Source organism: Littorina saxatilis, linkage group LG11 (genome assembly GCF_037325665.1).
Source record: "Littorina saxatilis isolate snail1 linkage group LG11, US_GU_Lsax_2.0, whole genome shotgun sequence".
In the NCBI taxonomy this organism is placed as follows: Eukaryota; Metazoa; Mollusca; class Gastropoda; order Littorinimorpha; family Littorinidae; genus Littorina; species Littorina saxatilis.
Genome location: NC_090255.1, coordinates 933,121 through 953,496, shown reverse-complemented (window position 1 = coordinate 953,496; position 20,376 = coordinate 933,121). Strand labels below are relative to the sequence as shown.

At 41.5% G+C, this 20,376-nt stretch overlaps 1 protein-coding gene and 1 long non-coding RNA gene across 2 annotated transcripts in view; one reads left to right on the top strand and one right to left on the bottom strand.

Annotated features, from left to right (window-relative positions):
• The window catches only part of LOC138979374 (uncharacterized), a 216,829-nt gene that overhangs the window by 185,165 nt on the left and 11,288 nt on the right, over window positions 1-20,376 (bottom strand). The gene's annotated exons all lie outside the window — the stretch shown is intronic.
• Window positions 1-20,376, top strand: part of LOC138979373 (aquaporin-5-like) — a 66,645-nt gene that overhangs the window by 39,481 nt on the left and 6,788 nt on the right. Inside the window, exons 2-3 of the mRNA XM_070352081.1 lie at window positions 19,463-19,650; window positions 20,152-20,356. Coding sequence (XP_070208182.1) covers window positions 19,463-19,650; window positions 20,152-20,356 — 393 coding nt within the window. The remainder of the gene's footprint in view (window positions 1-19,462; window positions 19,651-20,151; window positions 20,357-20,376) is intronic.

Genomic DNA, 20,376 nt, shown 5'->3' with positions numbered 1-20,376 from the left:
TCGCCAGAGAAACTGCAAGTAAAGAAAGCAAAGTTAACGTTTTCTTATCTTATCTTATCTTATCTTAGACCTCTCTCTGTGTATGACGAATTCGTTGATATCTCTATTAAACTGTCTAGTCAGCACATGTCAATGAATTTCAGTTTTGATGACAGCGGACCGAGCTTTGATTACAGACTGAGCTTTGCTGAACTCGTTAAAACAGAATCAAAGTTTCCGTACGGGTCGGTCAACCGTGACGAGATGTAGTCAGCGTGATAGGGTTTGCTGGGAGATCGGTTATCAGTGTCAACATTCGCTACACTAGTGCACTAGGATTACCTCCCCTTCGTTAAAGACTGTGATACTATAACACCCCTCCCTCCCCCCCCCCCCCCCACCATCCCCCGCCCCTCCTTCCCAACATGTTGTTCAAAGTCCGTCCGAAATCTGACAAAATCCGGTCTGAAACTAGAGGTAGATTAACAGACATCTTGAACAGATTGAAATTGGGGTTACGGGATATAGGAGGGGGGGGGGGGGGTCCCACTACACAACGAGTGTTGCAGTTATGGTGTTCATTGACCATGTCTTTGAAACATGTGACATCCGTAATTGCACAAAGCGCATGCCTGAGGTTTTCTTCAACACTGATGGTGGTGAAGAGAGAGGTGAAGACAGAGTGGTGAAGGACTGTGATGGTGATGGTGGTGAAGAGAGAGGTGAAGACAGAGTGGTGAAGGACTGTTATGATGGTGAAGAGAGAGGTGAAGACAGAGTGGTGAAGGACTGTGATGGTGATGGTGGTGAAGAGAGAGGTGAAGACAGAGTGGCGAAGGATTGTGATGGTGATGGTGGTGAAGAGAGAGGTGAAGACAGAGTGGAGAAGGACTGTGATGGTGATGGTGGTGAAGAGAGAGGTGAAGACAGAGTGGCGAAGGACTGTGATGGTGATGGTGGTGATGAGAGAGGTGAAGACAGAGTGGTGAAGGACTGTGATGATGGTGAAGAGGGAGATGAAGACAGAGTGGTGAAGGACTATGATGGTGATGGTGGTGATGAGAGAGGTGAAGACAGAGTGGTGAAGGACTGTGATGGTGATAGTGGTGATGAGAGAGGTAAAGACAGAGTGGTGAAGGATTGTGATGATGGTGAAGAGGGAGGTGAAGACAGAGTGGTGAAGGACTGTGATGGTGATGATGGTGATAAGAGAGGTGAAGTCAGAGGTGGTGCTGAGAGAGGTGAAGATAGAGGGAATGAATGTGGTGATGATAGTGGTGATGAGAGAGGTGAAGACAGAGTGAATGTCTGTGGTAATGATAGTGGTGATGAGAGAGGTGAAGATAGAGTGAATGACTGTGGTGGTGATGGTGGTGTTGAGAGAGGTGAAGGTAGAGGGAATGACTGTGGTGGTGATGGTGGTGATGAGAGGGGTGAAAACAGAGTGAAGGACTGTGGTGGTGATGGCAGTGATGAGAGGGGTGAAGACAGAGTGAATGACTGTGGTGGTGATGGTGGTGATGAGAGGGGTGAAGACAGTGTGAATGACTGTGGTGATGAAGATATAGTGAATGTCTGGGGTGATGATGGTGGTGAAGAGGGAGGTGAAGACAGAGTGGTGAAAGACTGTGGTGATACTGTTGATGTTGATGTGTATGCAAATGTTTCTGATGTTGATATTCTGCATGACTCTCTGGATGTTGGCAATGCGCATGAAATGGATAATGTTGTTGTAATGTCAGATGTTGATGTTCATTTTGACTCGTTAGATGTTGAGAATGTACGTAACAAATCTACTGTTAAAATAGATGTTTATAATGTTGATAGTGAGATTGGAGATTCCTTTGGTTCTGAATATAGTATTGAGGATAATCCTGATATACTCTCCTGCTTAGCGCTTAATGTCTGTGGAATCACTTCAAAGCTAAAATTTCCTGAATTTGTGAAATTTATTGCCAAATATGACATTATTTGTTTTAGCGAGAGCAAACTTGATGATATTGATGAGATTAACATTCCAGGTTATATAGCATTCTATAAGAATAGAGGAACATTTCGCAGAAAATCAGGCGGTGTATTAGTTTTATTACGGGAAGTGTTTGCTAATAATATAACTATTTTTGAAGAAAAAAAGCTGTCACATAAGATAAAAGAAGAGATGAAAATATGGTATACATTTTTGGATGTAGAAATGTGTGAGAATGCGTTATTTTTTAAGTTAGATAAGAAAATACTTGGACGTGACACCCTTTTCTGTGCTTTATATATTCCCCCTGAAGGGTCACCTTACCATAACAAAGATGTTTATGCTGAACTAGAAGAGGTGTACATGCAGTTTGGGTTAGATAATGATTATGTTTGTCTGTTAGGAGACTTAAATTCCCGCACTGGTCATCTGAGTGAAATGGTGCATGAAGATGATCAGCATTCAGAAGGTTTTGTTGATAAGGACTTGTTTGACTCTGATGAGGTTGGTACTCTAATAGGTGAGCGGGCCTCACAGGATAATAATACTAATAACCTTGGTTTTAAATTGATTGATTTTTGTAAAATGACTGGCTTAGTTATTGCTAATGGTAGAGTTGGCGATGATACAGGGGTTGGTAAATGCACATGTAAGGATAAGAGCGTTGTTGATTATTGCATCCTGTCAAAAGATTTGTTCTCGAAAGTTAATTATTTTTCTGTGATGGAATTTTGTGAAATGTATTCTGATGTACACTGTCCTGTTGTTTTGCATTTATTAAAGCATAATGAAGTACGCGCTAATGATTGCCTAGCAGAAGTTGTGAAAAAAAACAAAAATGAAGATTTGCTGTCTAAAGGTAGAGAAAAGGATAACAAGTACACAAAACCAAAATGGGACAATAACAATGGGACCAAGTTAGCTTTTGTAGTTAATCTGAATGAGGATGATATTTATACTGTTGAAACTAAATTACAAAATATGCTAGCTACAAGTGAGAGTACGACAACAGATGACGTTGATAGTGTTACTAATAAGATTTGTGATATTTTAAATTGTTCTGCTGAGAAAATCGGTGTAATTAAAAAACAAAAATTTATGAAAAAGCCACGTTCAAAGAAATTTAAACTACAACAACCATGGTTTAGTGCAATTTGCAAAGAGAAAAGAAAAATATTTTTACATGCAAAAAACAAAGCAAGACGGTTTAAAAATGTGTTCAATGAAGATGAAAAAAAGAGTGCTTTTAAAGAATACAAAAAGACAATAAAAAAGGAATGCAAGTCGTATCATAATGAGTTTGTTAAAACTTTGAGAAAGTTAAGAAGTACTGACCCGAAAGCATACTGGAATCTTCTAAATAAAAATAAAAAGAATAATTCCAAAACTAACTATCCAACTTGTTCTGAGTTTTTCGAACATTTCACTAAACTACAAGAGTGTGATGAAAATGATATGGATGATAGTAATGAACATTTAAATGAAGCAAGTAATGAATTTCTTAATGCGCCTTTTACAAAGGAGGAAGTTACCAAATGTATAGACAAGCTAAAAAACAATAAGGCATGCGGTCAGGATAAAATAATTAATGAGTATTTAAAAGCGTCACATGATCGAATGATTGATATTTATGTATTGTTGTTTAATGTTGTTTTGCAGTCAGGAAAGGTTCCAACACAATGGGCCGTAGGTGAAATTATTCCATTGTACAAAAATAAAGGCTCTCAAGCTGACCCCACAAATTATAGAGGAATTACTATACTCAGCTGCTTCGGAAAACTTTTCAGTGCAATTTTAAATGATAGGTTATCAAACTTTTTGGAGAGTAATAACAAATTAGGTCAAGAACAAACAGGTTTTCGCACAGGTTTTTCAACACTAGACCATGTTTTTACTTTGCATTGTATATTAAACTTTTTTCTCAACAAAAAGAAGCGACTGTTTTGTGCATTTGTAGACTATGAAAAAGCGTTTGATAAAGTTCGCCGTGCATTTCTATGGGAGAAATTAGTTAGTTCTGATGTTAATGGGAAGTTTTTAAAAACTGTAAGAAATTTGTATGAAAATGCCAAATCTTGTGTTAAAGTTAATAGTGAGTGTTCTGGATATTTTCCCAGTTTGTGTGGAGTTAGACAAGGGGAAAACTTGTCACCGTTGTTTTTTGCTCTATTTTTAAATGATCTAAAGCCTTTTCTGTTGGAAAACAGTAATGGTTTACAATCTATGTCAAGAGAGGCTATTGTGGCTGGAATGGATGATACGGATGTAAATGCTTTGTTTCAAATGTTTTTATTACTGTATGCGGATGATACTGTGATCTGCTCAGAGTCGGAAAAAAACCTGCAAGAATGTTTAAACAAAATGAACGAATACTGTTTAAAATGGCGTCTAAATATTAATGTAAACAAAACGAAAGTTATAGTTTTTTCCAGAGGTAAAATTAGAAATAAACCACTGTTTACGTATAATGGCAATTTAATCGAAGTAGTGTTTGATGTAATGTACTTGGGCCTTAAGATTAATTATAATAATACATTTTCAGTCGCACAGAAGAATCTATATGATCGTGCCTCAAGGGCAATGTTTGTTCTTTTGCGCACTTGTAGACAATTGTCACTACCTGTGGACATACAAGTTGACCTGTTCGATAAAATGATTGCTCCAATTTTATTGTATGGATGTGAAGTATGGGGTTTTGGTTCCTGTGAACTTGCTACTAAACTTCAATTGCGTTTTTATAAAATTGTTTTCAAACTAAAAAAATCAACTCCAAATGCTATGATATTTGGTGAACTTGGAAGATATCCACTAGATGTTAATATGAAATGTAGAATGCTTTGCTATTGGTATAAACTGATTAGTCCTATTCATAAAAATAAATTTTCAAGTATTGTGTATTGCTTTACTTATAGATTGTATATCAACAAGATGATTGAATCCAAGTACTTATGTTTCATTGAAAAAACCTTAAACGAAATTGGTCTCTCTGGCCTTTGGACTTCTCAAGAAAATATTCAATACTCAAACACATGGTTTAAAAATAAAGTAAAAAGAAGTCTATATGACCAGTATATCCATAAATGGTTTACAGAAATTGGAACAAAAAATATGTTTTGGAATTATCGAATGTTCAAAGATATTTTTGCATGTGAAGACTACGTCACAACCCTGCCATATCAGCAATGTGTTTCAATGATGAAGTTTAGAACATTAAACAACAATTTACCTGTACAGAAAGAACGTTATCTTAACATCCCGAGGTCAGAAAGAACTTGCACCAAATGTGTATCGCATGACATAGGTGATGAATTCCATTATTTATTTGTCTGTGATTTTTTCAAAGAAGAAAGAGCTGAGTTGTTACCACCTTACTATTGGAAAAAACCTAATGCACTTAAATTTAAAAAGTTGTTTGCTACTAAGAAAAAGAAATTGCTGAAGAATATTTTGGACTTTACTAATAGAATTTGTAACAGTTTTTCATAATTTTAATTTTTTTATTTTCTATTTATTTATTATATTAGCATATATCATGATTGTATTGATTGTATTTATTGTTCAAAATGCCCCCATGGGTTATGGACCAATAAACTTGAACTTGAACTTGAACTTGATTGCTGTTCTGCAAGATGTTGTTGTTGTCACTGTTTCTGTCGTAATAACACACACACACACACACACACACACACACACACACACACACACACACACACACATACACACACACCCACACACACACAAACACACACACACACAAACACACACACACGCACGCACACACACACACACACACACACGCACACACACGCACGCACACACACACACACACACATACACACACACACATACACACACACACACACACACACACACACACACACACACACACACACACACACACACACACACATACCCACACACTCACACACGCACGCACGCTCGCACACACACTGACATATTCCACTGATTAATATCTGTTGTTGAGGTGTGGTCGGGTCTCAATACCGACTGACATTTTTCAAAATGCCTCCACCACAAAATAATGATTCCAAAATTGCTGATTGTAGGTTTTTCAGGTAGAATGCTACATCACAAATTACATATTGAATTTTCAGTGACAAATTGTGTCTCTTATCTTTCCAGGTTGTTTTCAATCTCAAAATGATTCACATGCGACGGAGAAGATTAGGTCGCATTGTGCGAGGTTTTGCAGACAAGCAGGGATATGATTAGTATTGGGCCAACTACGTAGCAGCAGGAAACTCGAACAAACATGTTTTTTGCCACTCTAATCCCCCCCTCCCCCCTCCCCTGATTTCTTTTTCTTTTGCTTTCTCTTCTCTTTCCCTAAAAAAAACCTGTTACTTCTGCTCATATTAACATTTTCTTTGACCATCTTTCTATCTATCTCTCTCGACTCCGTCCTCTCTCTCTCTCTCTCTCTCTCTCTCTCTCTCTCTCTCTCTCTCTCTCTCTCTCGTCTCTCTCTGTGTCTCTCTCTCTCTTTCTTTCTCCCTCTCTCTCTCTCTCTGTCTCTCTTTCTCTCTCTGTCTCTCTCTGTCTCTCTTTCTCTCTCTGTCTCTCTCTCTGTCTCTCTCTCTGTTACTCTCTCTCTCGCTCTCTCTCTCTCTCTCTCTCTCTCTCTCTCTCTCTCTCTCTCTCTCTCTCTCTCTCTCTCTCTCTCTCTCTCTCTCTCTCTCTCTTGTGTTAGTCGTCACAAGGACAGATTGTAGGAAAAGGCCCAGCCTTAAACTCAGTCTCCGGGGCGGGGATGTAGCTCAGTCGGTAGCGCGCTGGATTTGTATCCAGTTGGCCGCTGTCAGCGTGAGTTCGTCCCCACGTTCGGCGAGAGATTTATTTCTCAGAGTCAACTTTGTGTGCAGACTCACCTCGGTGTCCGAACACCCCCGTGTGTACACGCAAGCACAAGACCAAGTGCGCACGAAAAAGACCCTGTAATCCATGTCAGAGTTCGGTGGGTTATAGAAACACAAAAATACCCAGCATGCTTCCTCCGAAAACGGCGTATGGCTGCCTAAATGGCGGGGTAAAAAACGGTCATACACGTAATATTCCACTCGTGCAAAAAACACGAGTGTACGTGGGAGTTTCAGCCCACGAACGCAGAAGAAGAAGAAACTCAGTCTCAGTCTCGACTCCGCCCTAGATCTATCTCTCTCTCTCTCTCTCTCTCTCTCTCTCTCTCTCTCTCTCTCTCTCTCTCTCTCTCTCTTCCCCCCCCCTCTCTCTCTCCCTTCCCCCCCCCTCTCGCTCAGTAGCTTTTCCTTTCAATCTACCTAGGTCACGAGTGGCAATTAGCCGGCCACAAACATCAGATCAATAGACGGCTAATGAGACAGGAAGTGCACAATACGACCTCAGCAGGCTCGCACTAAATGATTGTCTATTTACTGACCGGTCAATAATCTCACTTATCACAGCGAGGAGTACGTATTTGTCGCGCGACGTAGGTAATAGAAATGTAACTAAGCTCAGAGGTTCGCCAAACTGGATGTGGAAATTAACGTGTCGTCTGCAAACTAAATGAATGTGAAAGCAAAGTCTGATGTTGTGGTGCTGATAAGCTATTTGGGTGTGTCCTGGTTTAAAGGCGGTCCTTAAGTCAGCCCGAAGTCGACTTCGTGAAGTCTTTTTACCGAAAACTCGGTGCTAAAGCATCGTTCTATCAGCTTCCCGAAGTATACTTTGCCTCGTCGACTTCGACCAGTTAAGAACAGGCTTTAAAGTTGGTTATGTACTTTTGTGAACCTGTTCGAAGATAAGATCAGGTATTAGTTTTTGACCGAGACTCAACGTAACGTCATACACTTGAAATATCTGTCCAGTGAGTTCAAAAGGTAATCAAGCCCTTTCTCCAGCGCCACACATGTCAAAAGGTAATCAAGCCCTTTCTCCAGCGCCACACATGTCAAAACATAAACCTTCATCCTGCACTCGCTCACCGTCAAGCGCCATTAACAATCACTTCCGATCATTTCTTATTGGAACATGTCCTACTTCTTTGGTTTAAACAATTGTATTCAGCAAAATGACATACAACAAAGCCGCATTCAATCAATTAGTAAATGGAGCACAACAAGCAAAGCTTATAAACGTGCTCTTAAAAGCAATATGTTATTTGGTTTGGCGGACGATACGGGGAACTGTAAAAGGGAAAACGAAGTAGAAAAAATCAACAAGCTTCTTTGAACTGCAATAATGTTAAATCCATCGCATACATGCTTAAACGGTTAATGATGAATTTGAGATCTAATGTTGGCTTCTAATTGATTCTTACTTTCATTATTAATTTCTGGTCCAGTGCATAAAATACATTCACGATTCATTTTCATGTAAACATAAATAAGTCGAAAAGAGAGGGTACAGTAAACGGACATTCTCCAAACAAAAAATAAAAAGCAAGCAAGCAAAAATATCAAACAAAAAAATCAAACAAAATGACAGAAAAAATAACAACTCCAAACTTGACTTCCCCACAACACACTGTATGGCTTGAGCAGTGAACATATATAGAGAATACTACATGGCTTGCTGTGTCGTACCAGATTTACACGAGGTTTTTTTTTAAATATTGAACTGCGAGCGAAAGCGAGCTGTTCACTATTTGAAAAAGCAAAATGTAGTTTTCTGTTTATCCTACATACTGTACTTACGTGTATTTTACTGAAAATGTCCTGCAGTCGAGGCAGCTAAATTGAAGACGCTTGTTTTGGAACCTCGATCTCTTCTAAAGCCTCGTCAAATCTATAACGTCAAAGCAAAGAAACGTCACTCTAAAAGTGTGGCGTGACGTGTTAGTTCTAAAAATTCATCGAGGGTAATTAGCGAGCGCAATTTTTTTTTCTATAATGACGTTTGTCTCGGTGACTTTGGCATCATAAGCAGTGAAAAAACAGGTCCCTGTCAGACTTGTTTGACATGACCTCATTTACATGATATACACACGTGTGATTTGAACGATTATTATCTCACGAGTGTCTCTCTCACGTATGTAGGATAAACCCATATACCCCATATCAGTTCCAAGTCTTTCAACGAGAAACAGAAAGGTTATAAACTCAGCAAAAACATATTGCACCCATTTTCGTACCCCAAATAAAGCATTCATTCCCGTGTCCACTCATTAGTAGTAAAATTGATATTAAAAGTCCTTGCCATTAAGGACTTCAGTGTTTGTCAGCTTGTCCATTCAATCAAACTGTCTATGCCTTGCAAGGCCCTCCACTTGGCTATCAGGGCTGTGGTGCTCGAATTGAAACTTGATTCCACCTAGCGGGATCTAATTGGTTGAAATCACATCAAATCTGAATTTCAACCAATCAGATTCCGCGGCTGCATATCACCCAGTTGGGTGGAACCTAGTTTCGCTTCGTGCGCCTCAGTCTTGGCTTAAAATTGGGATTAAAGATTTCTTAATTTTTTGCCAAGTTTATAAACTTTCAGAGCACTTACGGCCTCGCGATGTAGAACATCATAGTAGTTGAGGAAGATGAATAAAATAACATTACTGGGGGAAGTTCCATGATTGATGATGCAGGATAAGTCGGTGTCGTGTACTGGCTGGTGGCGGCAAAGTCAGGTACCACCACCCTGTACGATCTGTTGTGACGTCACTTGGACTAAAAACAATATGACGTCACTGTGACTAAAACAATGTACCTTCTTGTTCTTTTCATTCTCATTGTATTTTAAAAGGTACCTCCTTAATTTCTTGTAATACTGCGACAGATCTACCGTAACCTAGATGCAAATTTGGATTTTGTTGTTAAATTAATTTCTTAACTGACATCTTTGTCAATATGCGAAGATAGTTGTGCCTCCATTGTTGACATTGTTGACACTGCTCGGGAAGCAGCCTGGCTGTTGATTGTTGGTATCGTGCAAGTGTTGGGATGTCTCACCCCGTGTACAGCATGGACAGCTCTGAGATGGGGTACGTGTTGGGATGTCTCACCCCGTGTACAGCATGGACAGCTCTGAGATGGGGTACGTGTTGGGATGTCTCGCCCCGTGTACAGCATGGACAGCTCTGAGATGGTGTACGTGTTGGGATGTCTCACCCCGTGTACAGCATGGACAGCTCTGAGATGGTGTACGTGTTGGGATGTCTCACCCAGTGTACAGCATGGACAGCTCTGAGATGGTGTACATGTTGGGATGTCTCACCCCGTGTACAGCATGGACAGCTCTGAGATGGTGTACGTGTTGGGATGTCTCACCCCGTGTACAGCATGGACAGCTCTGAGATGGTGTACGTGTTGGGATGTCTTACCCCGTGTACAGCATGGACAGCTCTGAGATGGGGTACGTGTTGGGATGTCTCACCCCGTGTACAGCATGGACAGCTCTGAGATGGTGTACGTGTTGGGATGTCTCACCCCGTGTACAGCATGGACAGATCTGAGATGGTGTACGTGTTGGGATGTCTCACCCCGTGTACAGCATGGACAGCTCTGAGATGGTGTACGTGTTGGGATGTCTCACCCTGTGTACAGCATGGACAGCTCTGAGATGGGGTACGTGTTGGGATGTCTTACCCCGTGTACAGCATGGACAGCTCTGAGATGGTGTACGTGTTGGGATGTCTTACCCCGTGTACAGCATGGACAGCTCTGAGATGGTGTACATGTTGGGATGTCTTACCCCGTGTACGGCATGGACAGCTCTGAGATGGTGTACGTGTTGGGATGTCTCACCCCGTGTACAGCATGGACAGCTCTGAGATGGGGTACGTGTTGGGATGTCTTACCCCGTGTACGGCATGGACAGCTCTGAGATTGTGTACGTGTTGGGATGTCTTACCCCGTGTACAGCATGGACAGCTCTGAGATGGTGTACGTGTTGGGATGTCTTACCCCGTGTACAGCATGGACAGCTCTGAGATGGTGTACGTGTTGGGATGTCTCACCCCGTGTACAGCATGGACAGATCTGAGATGGTGTACGTATCGTGCTTCGTAGAGGGGAGTGTGTCTTTAACGCCTGGCGCCAGCTGTGTTGAAGTTATTATAACTCATGAAAGTATAATTACCCGATATACATCAATGTCACATGAAGGCTCAAATTTGTTAACATATAAGTCAGGAAATTCACGCAAACAAGATTTGTTTATTCGGTGTGATTTCGAAAACATTCTGAATGATGCCTTTGATTAGCTTCGTCTGCGCACAAAAGCATCTTTATGTAGCTTGTGTGTTACTACCGTTACGGTACATGTGTATTGTTTTCCTGTTTGTTTGAACGACAAGTGATTGTGTGTGAAATGGCGAGTTGACTTCAGCGAGTAAGCACAGACCTAGGGACGCCAAAGGAAAGGAACAAAAACTCTCTTGTTACGAGAAATATGACTGACAATGTATATGCTGCTAACATTCGTCTGTGTGACATTTCGCTCTATTGTAAAATCGATGCTTGTTCTGTCTCTTCGTTCATTCTTTGTTTGGTCTCTCTGCAGCTTCTGAACAAAAACGAAAACAAGAAACACAACCGAACCAAACGAAAGAAAAAAACAACAACCTAGGAATGGCTATATATCATTGAAATAATTCATGCACATTTAACAATACTTTCAAACTCTTTGTTCTCTCCCTTTGCAATTCAAAGAAGCGGCAGTGTTGTTAACGACAGGCGCGCGGTGTCACTGCCGTGGTTTTGACGCATTTTCTCACGTCATTCAAAGCTTTAATGACGTCAACAGTCCATGTATCACAGTCGCTCATGTTTATCTGCTGTCTCGATGAGCACGACATCCTCGCAATAAATGTCACATGACAGCCTCATTTGCATACTAACTGGGTTCGCATGACAGTGATGTGAACTTAGGTTGTAAAAGGTTAAACGGTGGATTTAAGAAGCCTGCTTTGTTGAAATATACGATTTGTAGTTTTTTAGTTTTTTTACATTTAGTTGAGGCGGCACTGTCACACCCTCATTTTTCAATCAAATTGATTGAAATTTTGGCCAAGCAATCTTCGACAAAGGTCGGACTTCGGTATTGCATTTCAGCTTGGTGGCTTAAAAATTAATTAATGACTTTGGTCATTAAAAATCTGAAAATTTAAAAAAAACATTTTTTTAATAAAACGTTCCAAATTTACGTTCATCTTATTCGTCATCATTTTCTGATTCCAAAAACATAAATATGTTATATTTGGATTAAAAACAAGCTCTGAAAAATAAAAATATAAAAATTATGATCAAAATTAAATTTTCGGAATCAATTTAAAAACACTTTCCTCTTATTCCTTGTCGGTTCCTGATTCCAAAAACATATAGATATGATATGTTTGGATTAAAAACACGCTCAGAAAGTTAAAACGAAGAGAGGTACAGAAAAGCGTGCTATCCTTCTCAGCGCAACTACTATCCCGCTCTTCTTGTCAATTTCACTGCCTTTGCCACAAGCGGTGGACTGACGATGCTACGAGTATACGGTCTTGCTGAAAAATTGCATTGCGTTCAGTTTCATTCTGTGAGTTCGACAGCTTGACTAAATGTTGTATTTTCGCCTTACGCGACTTGTTTTCTTTATTTGTTTGTGTGCATGTTTGTTTCAAACACTTTGGGTTGTCACAGACATTGATAGAGACAAGTAAGAGATAAAGTGAAAGAAGCTAACAAAGACTGTTTCCCCCTTCTCTCACTCTGACCCCTCCTTCTTCTTTCCTCTGTATCCTTGTCAATCTCATACACGAGAAAACTCTCTCTCTCTCTCTCTCTCTCTCTCTCTCTCTCTCTCTCTCTCTCTCTCTCTCTCTCTCTCTCTCTCTCTCTCTCTCTCTCTCTCTCTCCCCCTCTCTCTCTCTCTCTCTCTCTCCCCCCCCTCTCTCTCTCTCTCTCTCTCTCTCTCTCTCTCTCTCTATATGGGGTTTGGAGCTGTACATTGATATTGTGTGTGTGTTTGTTTGTGTGTGTGTGTGTGTGTGTGTGTGTGTGTGTGTGTGTGTGTGTGTGTGCGCGCGTGGGTGTGTGTGTGTGAGCGTGTGTGTGTGTGTGTGTGTGTGTTTGTGGGTGTACGTGTGCGTGCATGCGTACATAGGTACGTACATAGGTGTGTGTGTGTGTGTGCGTGTGTGTTTGTGTGTGTGTGTGTGTGTGTGTGTGTGTGTGTGTCTGTCTGTCTGTCTGTCTGTCTGTCTCTCAGAAGTGTCTGTGTGTTTGCTTTTATGCCCACGTGTGCGTTAGTGCGTGCGTGCGTGCATGCGTGCGTGCGAATGCTTGTGTTATGTTTTTGCGTGCATCCGTACGTGTGTGCATTGTGCTAATTACTGTTAATCTGTGAAACCAGGGAATACGTGTATTAACTAGGTAATACATGAATTAACTGACGGAAAAAAACAGTTAATTCATGTATTACCAAAAATAGTTTAGTTAATACACGTATTCCCTGGTTTCACAGATTAACTGTAACATATACATTGTTAAAGCTATAACTGTCTAGTGAAAATTCGTCAAGTGACATCTATTTGTCTCATTGACCCGTCCTGTCGGTGTGTAATGAATAGGTCGACGTCATCTCGTGCATTCCGTCACACATCAAAAATCACCAGCATAAACTTTAAAAAAATTAAAAAAACAAGTAGAGCACAAAACTGAGAGAATAAAAGGATGACCGCGTGTGAGCGAGATTTCAATACAGTCCAACCCCTTTTAAGACCCCCGTATTTCAGACCCCCGTATCTAAGACCCCCGTATCTAAGACCCCCGTATTTCAGACCCCCGTATCTAAGACCCCCGTATCTAAGACCCCCCTGATGTGGGTCCCCTGTTCAAGACCCCAAGACCATGTGTTCTCAGATGTTCTGTTCGTTGCCGCTATAATTTTACCATTTTAAGACATGACTTTCTCAGGCTTGCACTCAATACTTTACTTGATCTATCGTCCTAAACTTTTACTGTTACGATTACATTTTGAAACTAAAAGAAGGGGACAAAAGGTACCGATTTAACAGCCGCTCTGAACAGGTAAAGCTAACCTTCGTCTGTCATGCTATAACTAATATATGCCCCGAGAGCAAGACGTAGAAAGGTCTTTTGAATTGGAAGACACTGATTTTCACCTGGCCTCGAATTTCATGGATATTTAATTGTTTACACCTCCCATTGTCCTAATCAAAGACCACTAAACTTTCCTCGGGTGGTCTTGTAGCGCGGAGAGCGCACCCTGGCGGATATCACCCGTGCTGTCGTCATTGTCGCCTTGATCAGTCAATCGGGAAACATAATGTCAACATCTCCTGAATTATAACGAACGAAAAGGGTTAAGCGGTATGTTTATTACAACTGTGTTTAATGAAGGCCTAGATTGTTTGACTGAGTTTGGAGTCCACACACACACACACACACATGCGCGCACGCGCGCGCACGCACGCGCACACACACACACACACACACACACACACACACACACACACACACACACACACACACACACTCACACACACACACATACCTTTTTTGAGTATGCATTAAACATGTTACGCGTTAGTCTCAACTCTAAAATGATTTTTTTTGTAGAACACAGTGTGACATAGAGAATACTACATGGCTTGCTGTGTCGTACCAGATTTACACGAGTTTTTTTTTTAAAGCAACGAGTGTAAATCTGGTACGACACAGTAAGCCATGAAGTATTCTGTTTTTATCCTATATACGTGAGAGAGACACTCGTGAGATAATAATCGTTCAAATCACACGAAGCAGTGGAAAAACAGGTCCCTGCCAGACTTGCTTGACATGACCTCATTTACATGATATACACACGTGTGATTTGAACGATTATTATCTCACGAGTGTCTCTCTCACGTATGTAGGATAATAAATGGTTCTACTTCGTCACTAGTGTTTATTTTGTGTGCTACTTTTGCTGGTGGAACTATAGTACTTATGTCACACTGTCTTCAGTACTGGTTACAGAAAGTGTGTTCTAAAGTAGAACATTTCATTTGAAAGTGTGTCATACTAAGCAAAACTTGCTGTTGTTGTTGTTATTGTTGTTGTTATTGTTTAAGTTATTGAGACATCCATATTGTCAGTACCGCCATAGAAAAAAGAAGATTCCAAACGCACATTTTGCTACGCGCATTTGAATAGGCATAACTGTGTGGTCAGGTCGTGTCAAAACAATTTCATTTTGCTACATTTCCAAAAGAAGTGTTCAATATAATCCATTTCATTACAAAGACTACATAAATTATTATCTTTTAACTTCATTTTATGCAATAAAATATTTGTGGGATAAATATTATGTAAAATTTTCCATTGGAGTAACTTTAATCTTTCTTTGCTTGTACATGCACTTGCCAAAGAAACAGAGTTGTTTGGAGGTGGGGGCGGTTTGGATGGGGGGTTGGGGGTATGTAGCCGAATTCCGCCACAAAGAGGTCAATGTAAAACCACTTACTTATGACACGATTTATGATTTACGATTTTAGACCTTAGAAGCCGCGTGTAACTGCGTCTGTCTTGTTTATCAAACACAACTCGCCGTGACGTTCGAACTGACGTCATAATGATTTGCGTCACATTCAACAGCATCTGAAGGCCTATTAATCATGTTATCATACTATAGCTATCAGTGAATGGTCTGTGACTCATGATGAAAGTATTTAGTGCCACGTGCCAACGTAAAAGGTTTCGGGAACGAGTGAGATTAGTCGTTCAGTGTCACTTCTGACAGAAACACGACCATTAATCAGATACGACACCGACTCAGTAATCAACCCAAGAACCCCTCTTCCAAAGTTAAAGCATGAAAAGCGAAAACGTAAACAATCTGTCACTTTGTTCGGAAGAAGTAAAAGGAAATTTCCAGAACATGTTGTTTTTCTCGGTGACATGCACAGCCTGGCGCTGACCTTACGAGTCATTTTGAATTTCTCATATGATGAAGTTACCGAGACAAAATGTATTCTCGAAATTTCTTGTTATTTCCGCGGGAGAAGAAGTGACAGAATTTGTTCAACTTTGTTTCGCTTTTGATGTCAGAGATTATACGTTATTTGCGTTTTTGACCAAAATATGACATTTTACACAGATCGTGACAGTCACTGTTCTCCGAGACCGCAGCAAAATAGAGAATACTACATGGCTTGCTGTGTCGTACCAGATTTACACGAGTTTTTGGCTCACGTAAGTGTAGCCTATGCGATCGTAACTTTGTCTGTCTGTGCGTTTGTGCGTGTGTTTGTGCGTGTGTATGTCTGTGGTAGAAACTTTAACATTTCGTCATTTGAAGACGTCACATTATGACGTAAGAGGGTTAGACGTCACGCGAAGGAATTACTGAAAGTCTCGGTCATTGTTATTTTGAGCGGGCCGAGACTAGTTGGCAGTCGTGTCCCTGTAAGTAGGCTACATGCAGACAGACAGATCTAGATCTAGTGTCTCGCTTTCTTGCACAGTGTCACCTATGCTTACTGTGTGTGTGGGTGTGTATGTGTGTATGTGTGACGGAGTGATTGAGTTTGTGTTACTGTTTGTCGATTTCTTACGTGAGCCTTGAAGGCTTCGCCTCTTGTTTTTTTTAAATATTCAACTGCGAGCGAAAGCGAGCTGTTCACTATTTGAAAAAACAACGAGTGTAAATCTGGTACGACACAGCAAACCATGTAGTATTCTGTTTATCCTACATACTGTACTTACGTGTATTTTACTGAACATGTCTCACAGTCGAGGCAGCTAAATTGAAGACGCTTGTTTTGGAACCTCGATCTCTTCTAAAGCCTCGTGCAATCTATTACGTCAAAGCAAAGAAACGTCACTCTGAAAGTTTGGCGTGACGTGTTAGTTCTAAAGATTCATCGAGGGTAATTAGCGAGCTCAATTTTTGTTTCTATAATGACGTTTGTCTCGGTGACTTTGGCATCATAAGCAGTGGAAAAACAGGTCCCTGCCAGACTTGCTTGACATGACCTCATTTACATGATATACACACGTGTGATTTGAACGATTATTATCTCACGGGTGTCTCTCTCACGAATGTAGGATAATAACATTTATGTATGGATCGAATTCCTTTCAGGTACTATGACTTTGTTGTTGTTTTGACGATTGAACGAGCACACACACACATGCAATCAAACACATAAGCTTCATATTTGGGCGTTTCAGGTTGACCGAAACTTCAAAGGAACTACAAAACACACGTCATGTACTGACTTTGTTGTTGTTTTGACATTGAACAGCACACACACATGCAATCAAACACATGACGTGTGTTTTGTAGTTCCTTTAAAGTTTCGGTCAACCTGAAACGCCCAAATATGAAGTTTTGTAGGCCTCTGACGTCACATGGCTCAAAGAAGGGAAATCCAATGTCCAATCGATACATTACGCTTTAGAGAAGAGGGTCAAGAAGATACGTCGTGATTTGTGTGGTCGGTATTCTTCCTCTGCGTTCGCGGGGTGCAACTCCCACGTACACTTGTATTTGTTTTTGTATTTTTGTTTGTTTTTTGGTTGCACGAGTGGGCTATATTCATCTATTGATTTGATTCTTCACCAATACAACGACCCCACTGTCCACAGAAGGTGTGTGTGTGTGTGTGTGTGTGTGTGTGTGTTTCAGTGTGTCTGTGGTTTTGTGTGTGTGTGTGTGTGTGTATGTGTGTGTGTGTGTGTGTGTGTGTATGTGTGTCAGTGTGTCTGTGTCTGTGTCTGTGGTTCTGTGTGTGTGTGTATGTGTCTGTGTGTGTGTGTCTGTGTGTGTGTGTTTGTGTGTGTGTCTGTGTGTGTGTCTGTATCTGTGTGTGTGTGTGTGTGTGTGTGTGTGTGTGTGTGTGTGTGTGTGTGTGTGTGTGTGATGGAGAGTAGAGGTAGTATGGATGTGGGCATACGTGCCTGTCTGGAGTACTTCGGTTGTTTTTAGTATGTTTTTGTTTGATTATGTCTCAGAAAGCACTCAGGCAGTACACTTGTGATCTGTGTCCAATTATAAAGACAAACGTGTTCCACGTAAACGCCAGACGAGTGATAGTTTGTGCACAAGAGACGGACCGACACACAGTACAGTCAGCCTTTAGTTCCTGACCCCGTCAGGCGTCTGACAGACGTAACGCTAACGGCGAGACCGTGTCAGGCGTCTGACAGACGTAACGCTAACGGCGAGACCGTGTCAGGCGTCTGACAGACGTAACGCTAACGGCGAGACCGTGTCTGTACTTAGGGTCGAACTAGGTCACCAAAGATCACCAGAGAGTGTGTGTCCAGACTACTCAGCCGTCACAACACCGACCACATTTTCCCCAGAACACCAAACCATCTTGTGACGTATTGCTCAACGTCAGTTTCACGCACTCCAAGGGGAAATACCGTGTAGATCAGTGTCTGATCTTGAGTGACGTCCCTTGTCAAAGACCTCCATTGATGTGACAGTGAGAAGTTATGTCTGTGTTGTCCATCGGTGTTGTGAAGGTGTGGACTGCCCACACAAAGTAAGACAGTGCCTTGGTCAAGTGAGACCTAACAAGGCCAAGGTCATCCATACGGTCACTCACGCTATCACTCGGATTGTTTATTTGAGTCTCACACATACATAATAATCAATTTAGATAAAACATAAGACATTATAAGATGTTTGATGGGTTGTTGACAGACAAGCCTTTTTGTCGGTCCGAGGGGGAGCATATCGTCTTTTGTTTCATATTTATTGACCAAGGCCGAAGGCCGCGAGGCCGCGGTCAATAAATATGAAACAAAAGTCGATATGCCCCCCGAGGACCGAAAAAAAAAGCTGGTCGGACAACAAACCTCCAAACATCGTTTTTGTCATCATTTTGGTAGTGACAAAATAAGTGCCACATCAACACAGGGAGCCATGCTTTGAAACACAAGTTCCGTTTTGATAATACATGGTTTGGTGCCCCAGCACGTTGTTGCAATCAAAGCTGGCGTGTGAAAGCAACTTTCTGTGTTTTGAGTTCATAAAATGTTGGGATAAATATGTCAGGTTTGAGGATGCACAGTTCTGTAGGTTCCTCTCAGTATTCCACCCCCTCGGTTTTCTGTTGTAAATATTAAGCTTATTGATTGAATGTGGAAGCTACGTTGGGTCAAAAGTCACAGAAGATTTGCGTCGTGCCTTCGGCCTTGGTCAATAAATATGAAACAAAAGTCGATATGCTCCCCCTCGGACCGACAAAGAAGCTTGTCTGTCAACAAGCCATCAAACATCTTATATTGTTACAAGCACGTGCTGTACACAGGAATGTTGCTTGGCTTGAGTACATTCAAACACAACAAAATACAGAGCGCCCACCGAATTCCTTACACACACACACACACACACACACGCACATGCACAGGCTCATACGCACGCACGCATGCACGCACGCACGCTCGCACGCACGCACGCGCCCTTTCTAAAGTGAGCGAGAATCGTTTTTGATGAATGTAGTAGAGAAGTGTAAACAGTTAGGGTCAAACTGTTTGGCCTCGCTTCCCAGTATCAAACAGCCTCTTCCAACGCGTAACACTGTGATTGTGTCCCTTGTTTCAGATCGCGCTGGGTTTCGGCCTGTCCATCATGGCGCTGATCCAGATGATTGGTCACGTGAGTGGCGGCCATATTAACCCCGCCGTTACCATAGCGATGGCCGTGGCCCTCAACATCTCCATAGCGCGTGCTGTCATGTACGTCGCAGCGCAGGTCCTCGGCGCCATCGTCGGTGGATTCCTCTTGAAAGGGTGAGTTTGTCTGCGATTTTTTCTACTACAACAATTACAGCAGCAGCAGCAGCGCAGAAGCAGCAGCAGCAGCAGCTACAATACGTAGCAGCAGCAACAACAACAACAACAACCAACAACAACAAGAGCAGCAGATGCATACCCTTCGAATAATTCAATTCAATACAACTTTATCATGTGAATTTAAGACAAACAGATTTTGTTCAACTTTGACAGAGTGAATGGATGAGTGCATAGTGCATAGTGCATAGTGCATAGTTACTCAGGGCTGTTGGGGGAGAAACAAGCATGGCACGTGTGAGTTGAGCTTTATGTCTGTCTGATTTTAAGGCAATCAATAGATTGCTTGCTTGACTGATTCACTGACTGATTATTTGATTGGTTGATTGCTTGACTGATTCACTGACTGATTGTTTGATTGGTTGATTTATTGATTCACTGACTGGTTACTTGATTGCTTCACAGACTGAGTATTTGATTGCTTGATTGCCTGTGTTGCAGTCTGACACCTGACGATTTTCACAGCAACCTAGCAGTGACCAGCGTCAACGCTCAGCTGACCACGGGCCAAGGGTTGGGCGTGGAGATCATCCTCACCTTCGTCCTCGTCTTTGTCATCTTCGGCACAACGGACGAGAACCGGCCGTCATTCGGCAGTCCCGCCCTGCTGATTGGTCTGACTGTCACACTGCTTCATCTGGCTGGGGTGAGACTGTGTGTGTGTGT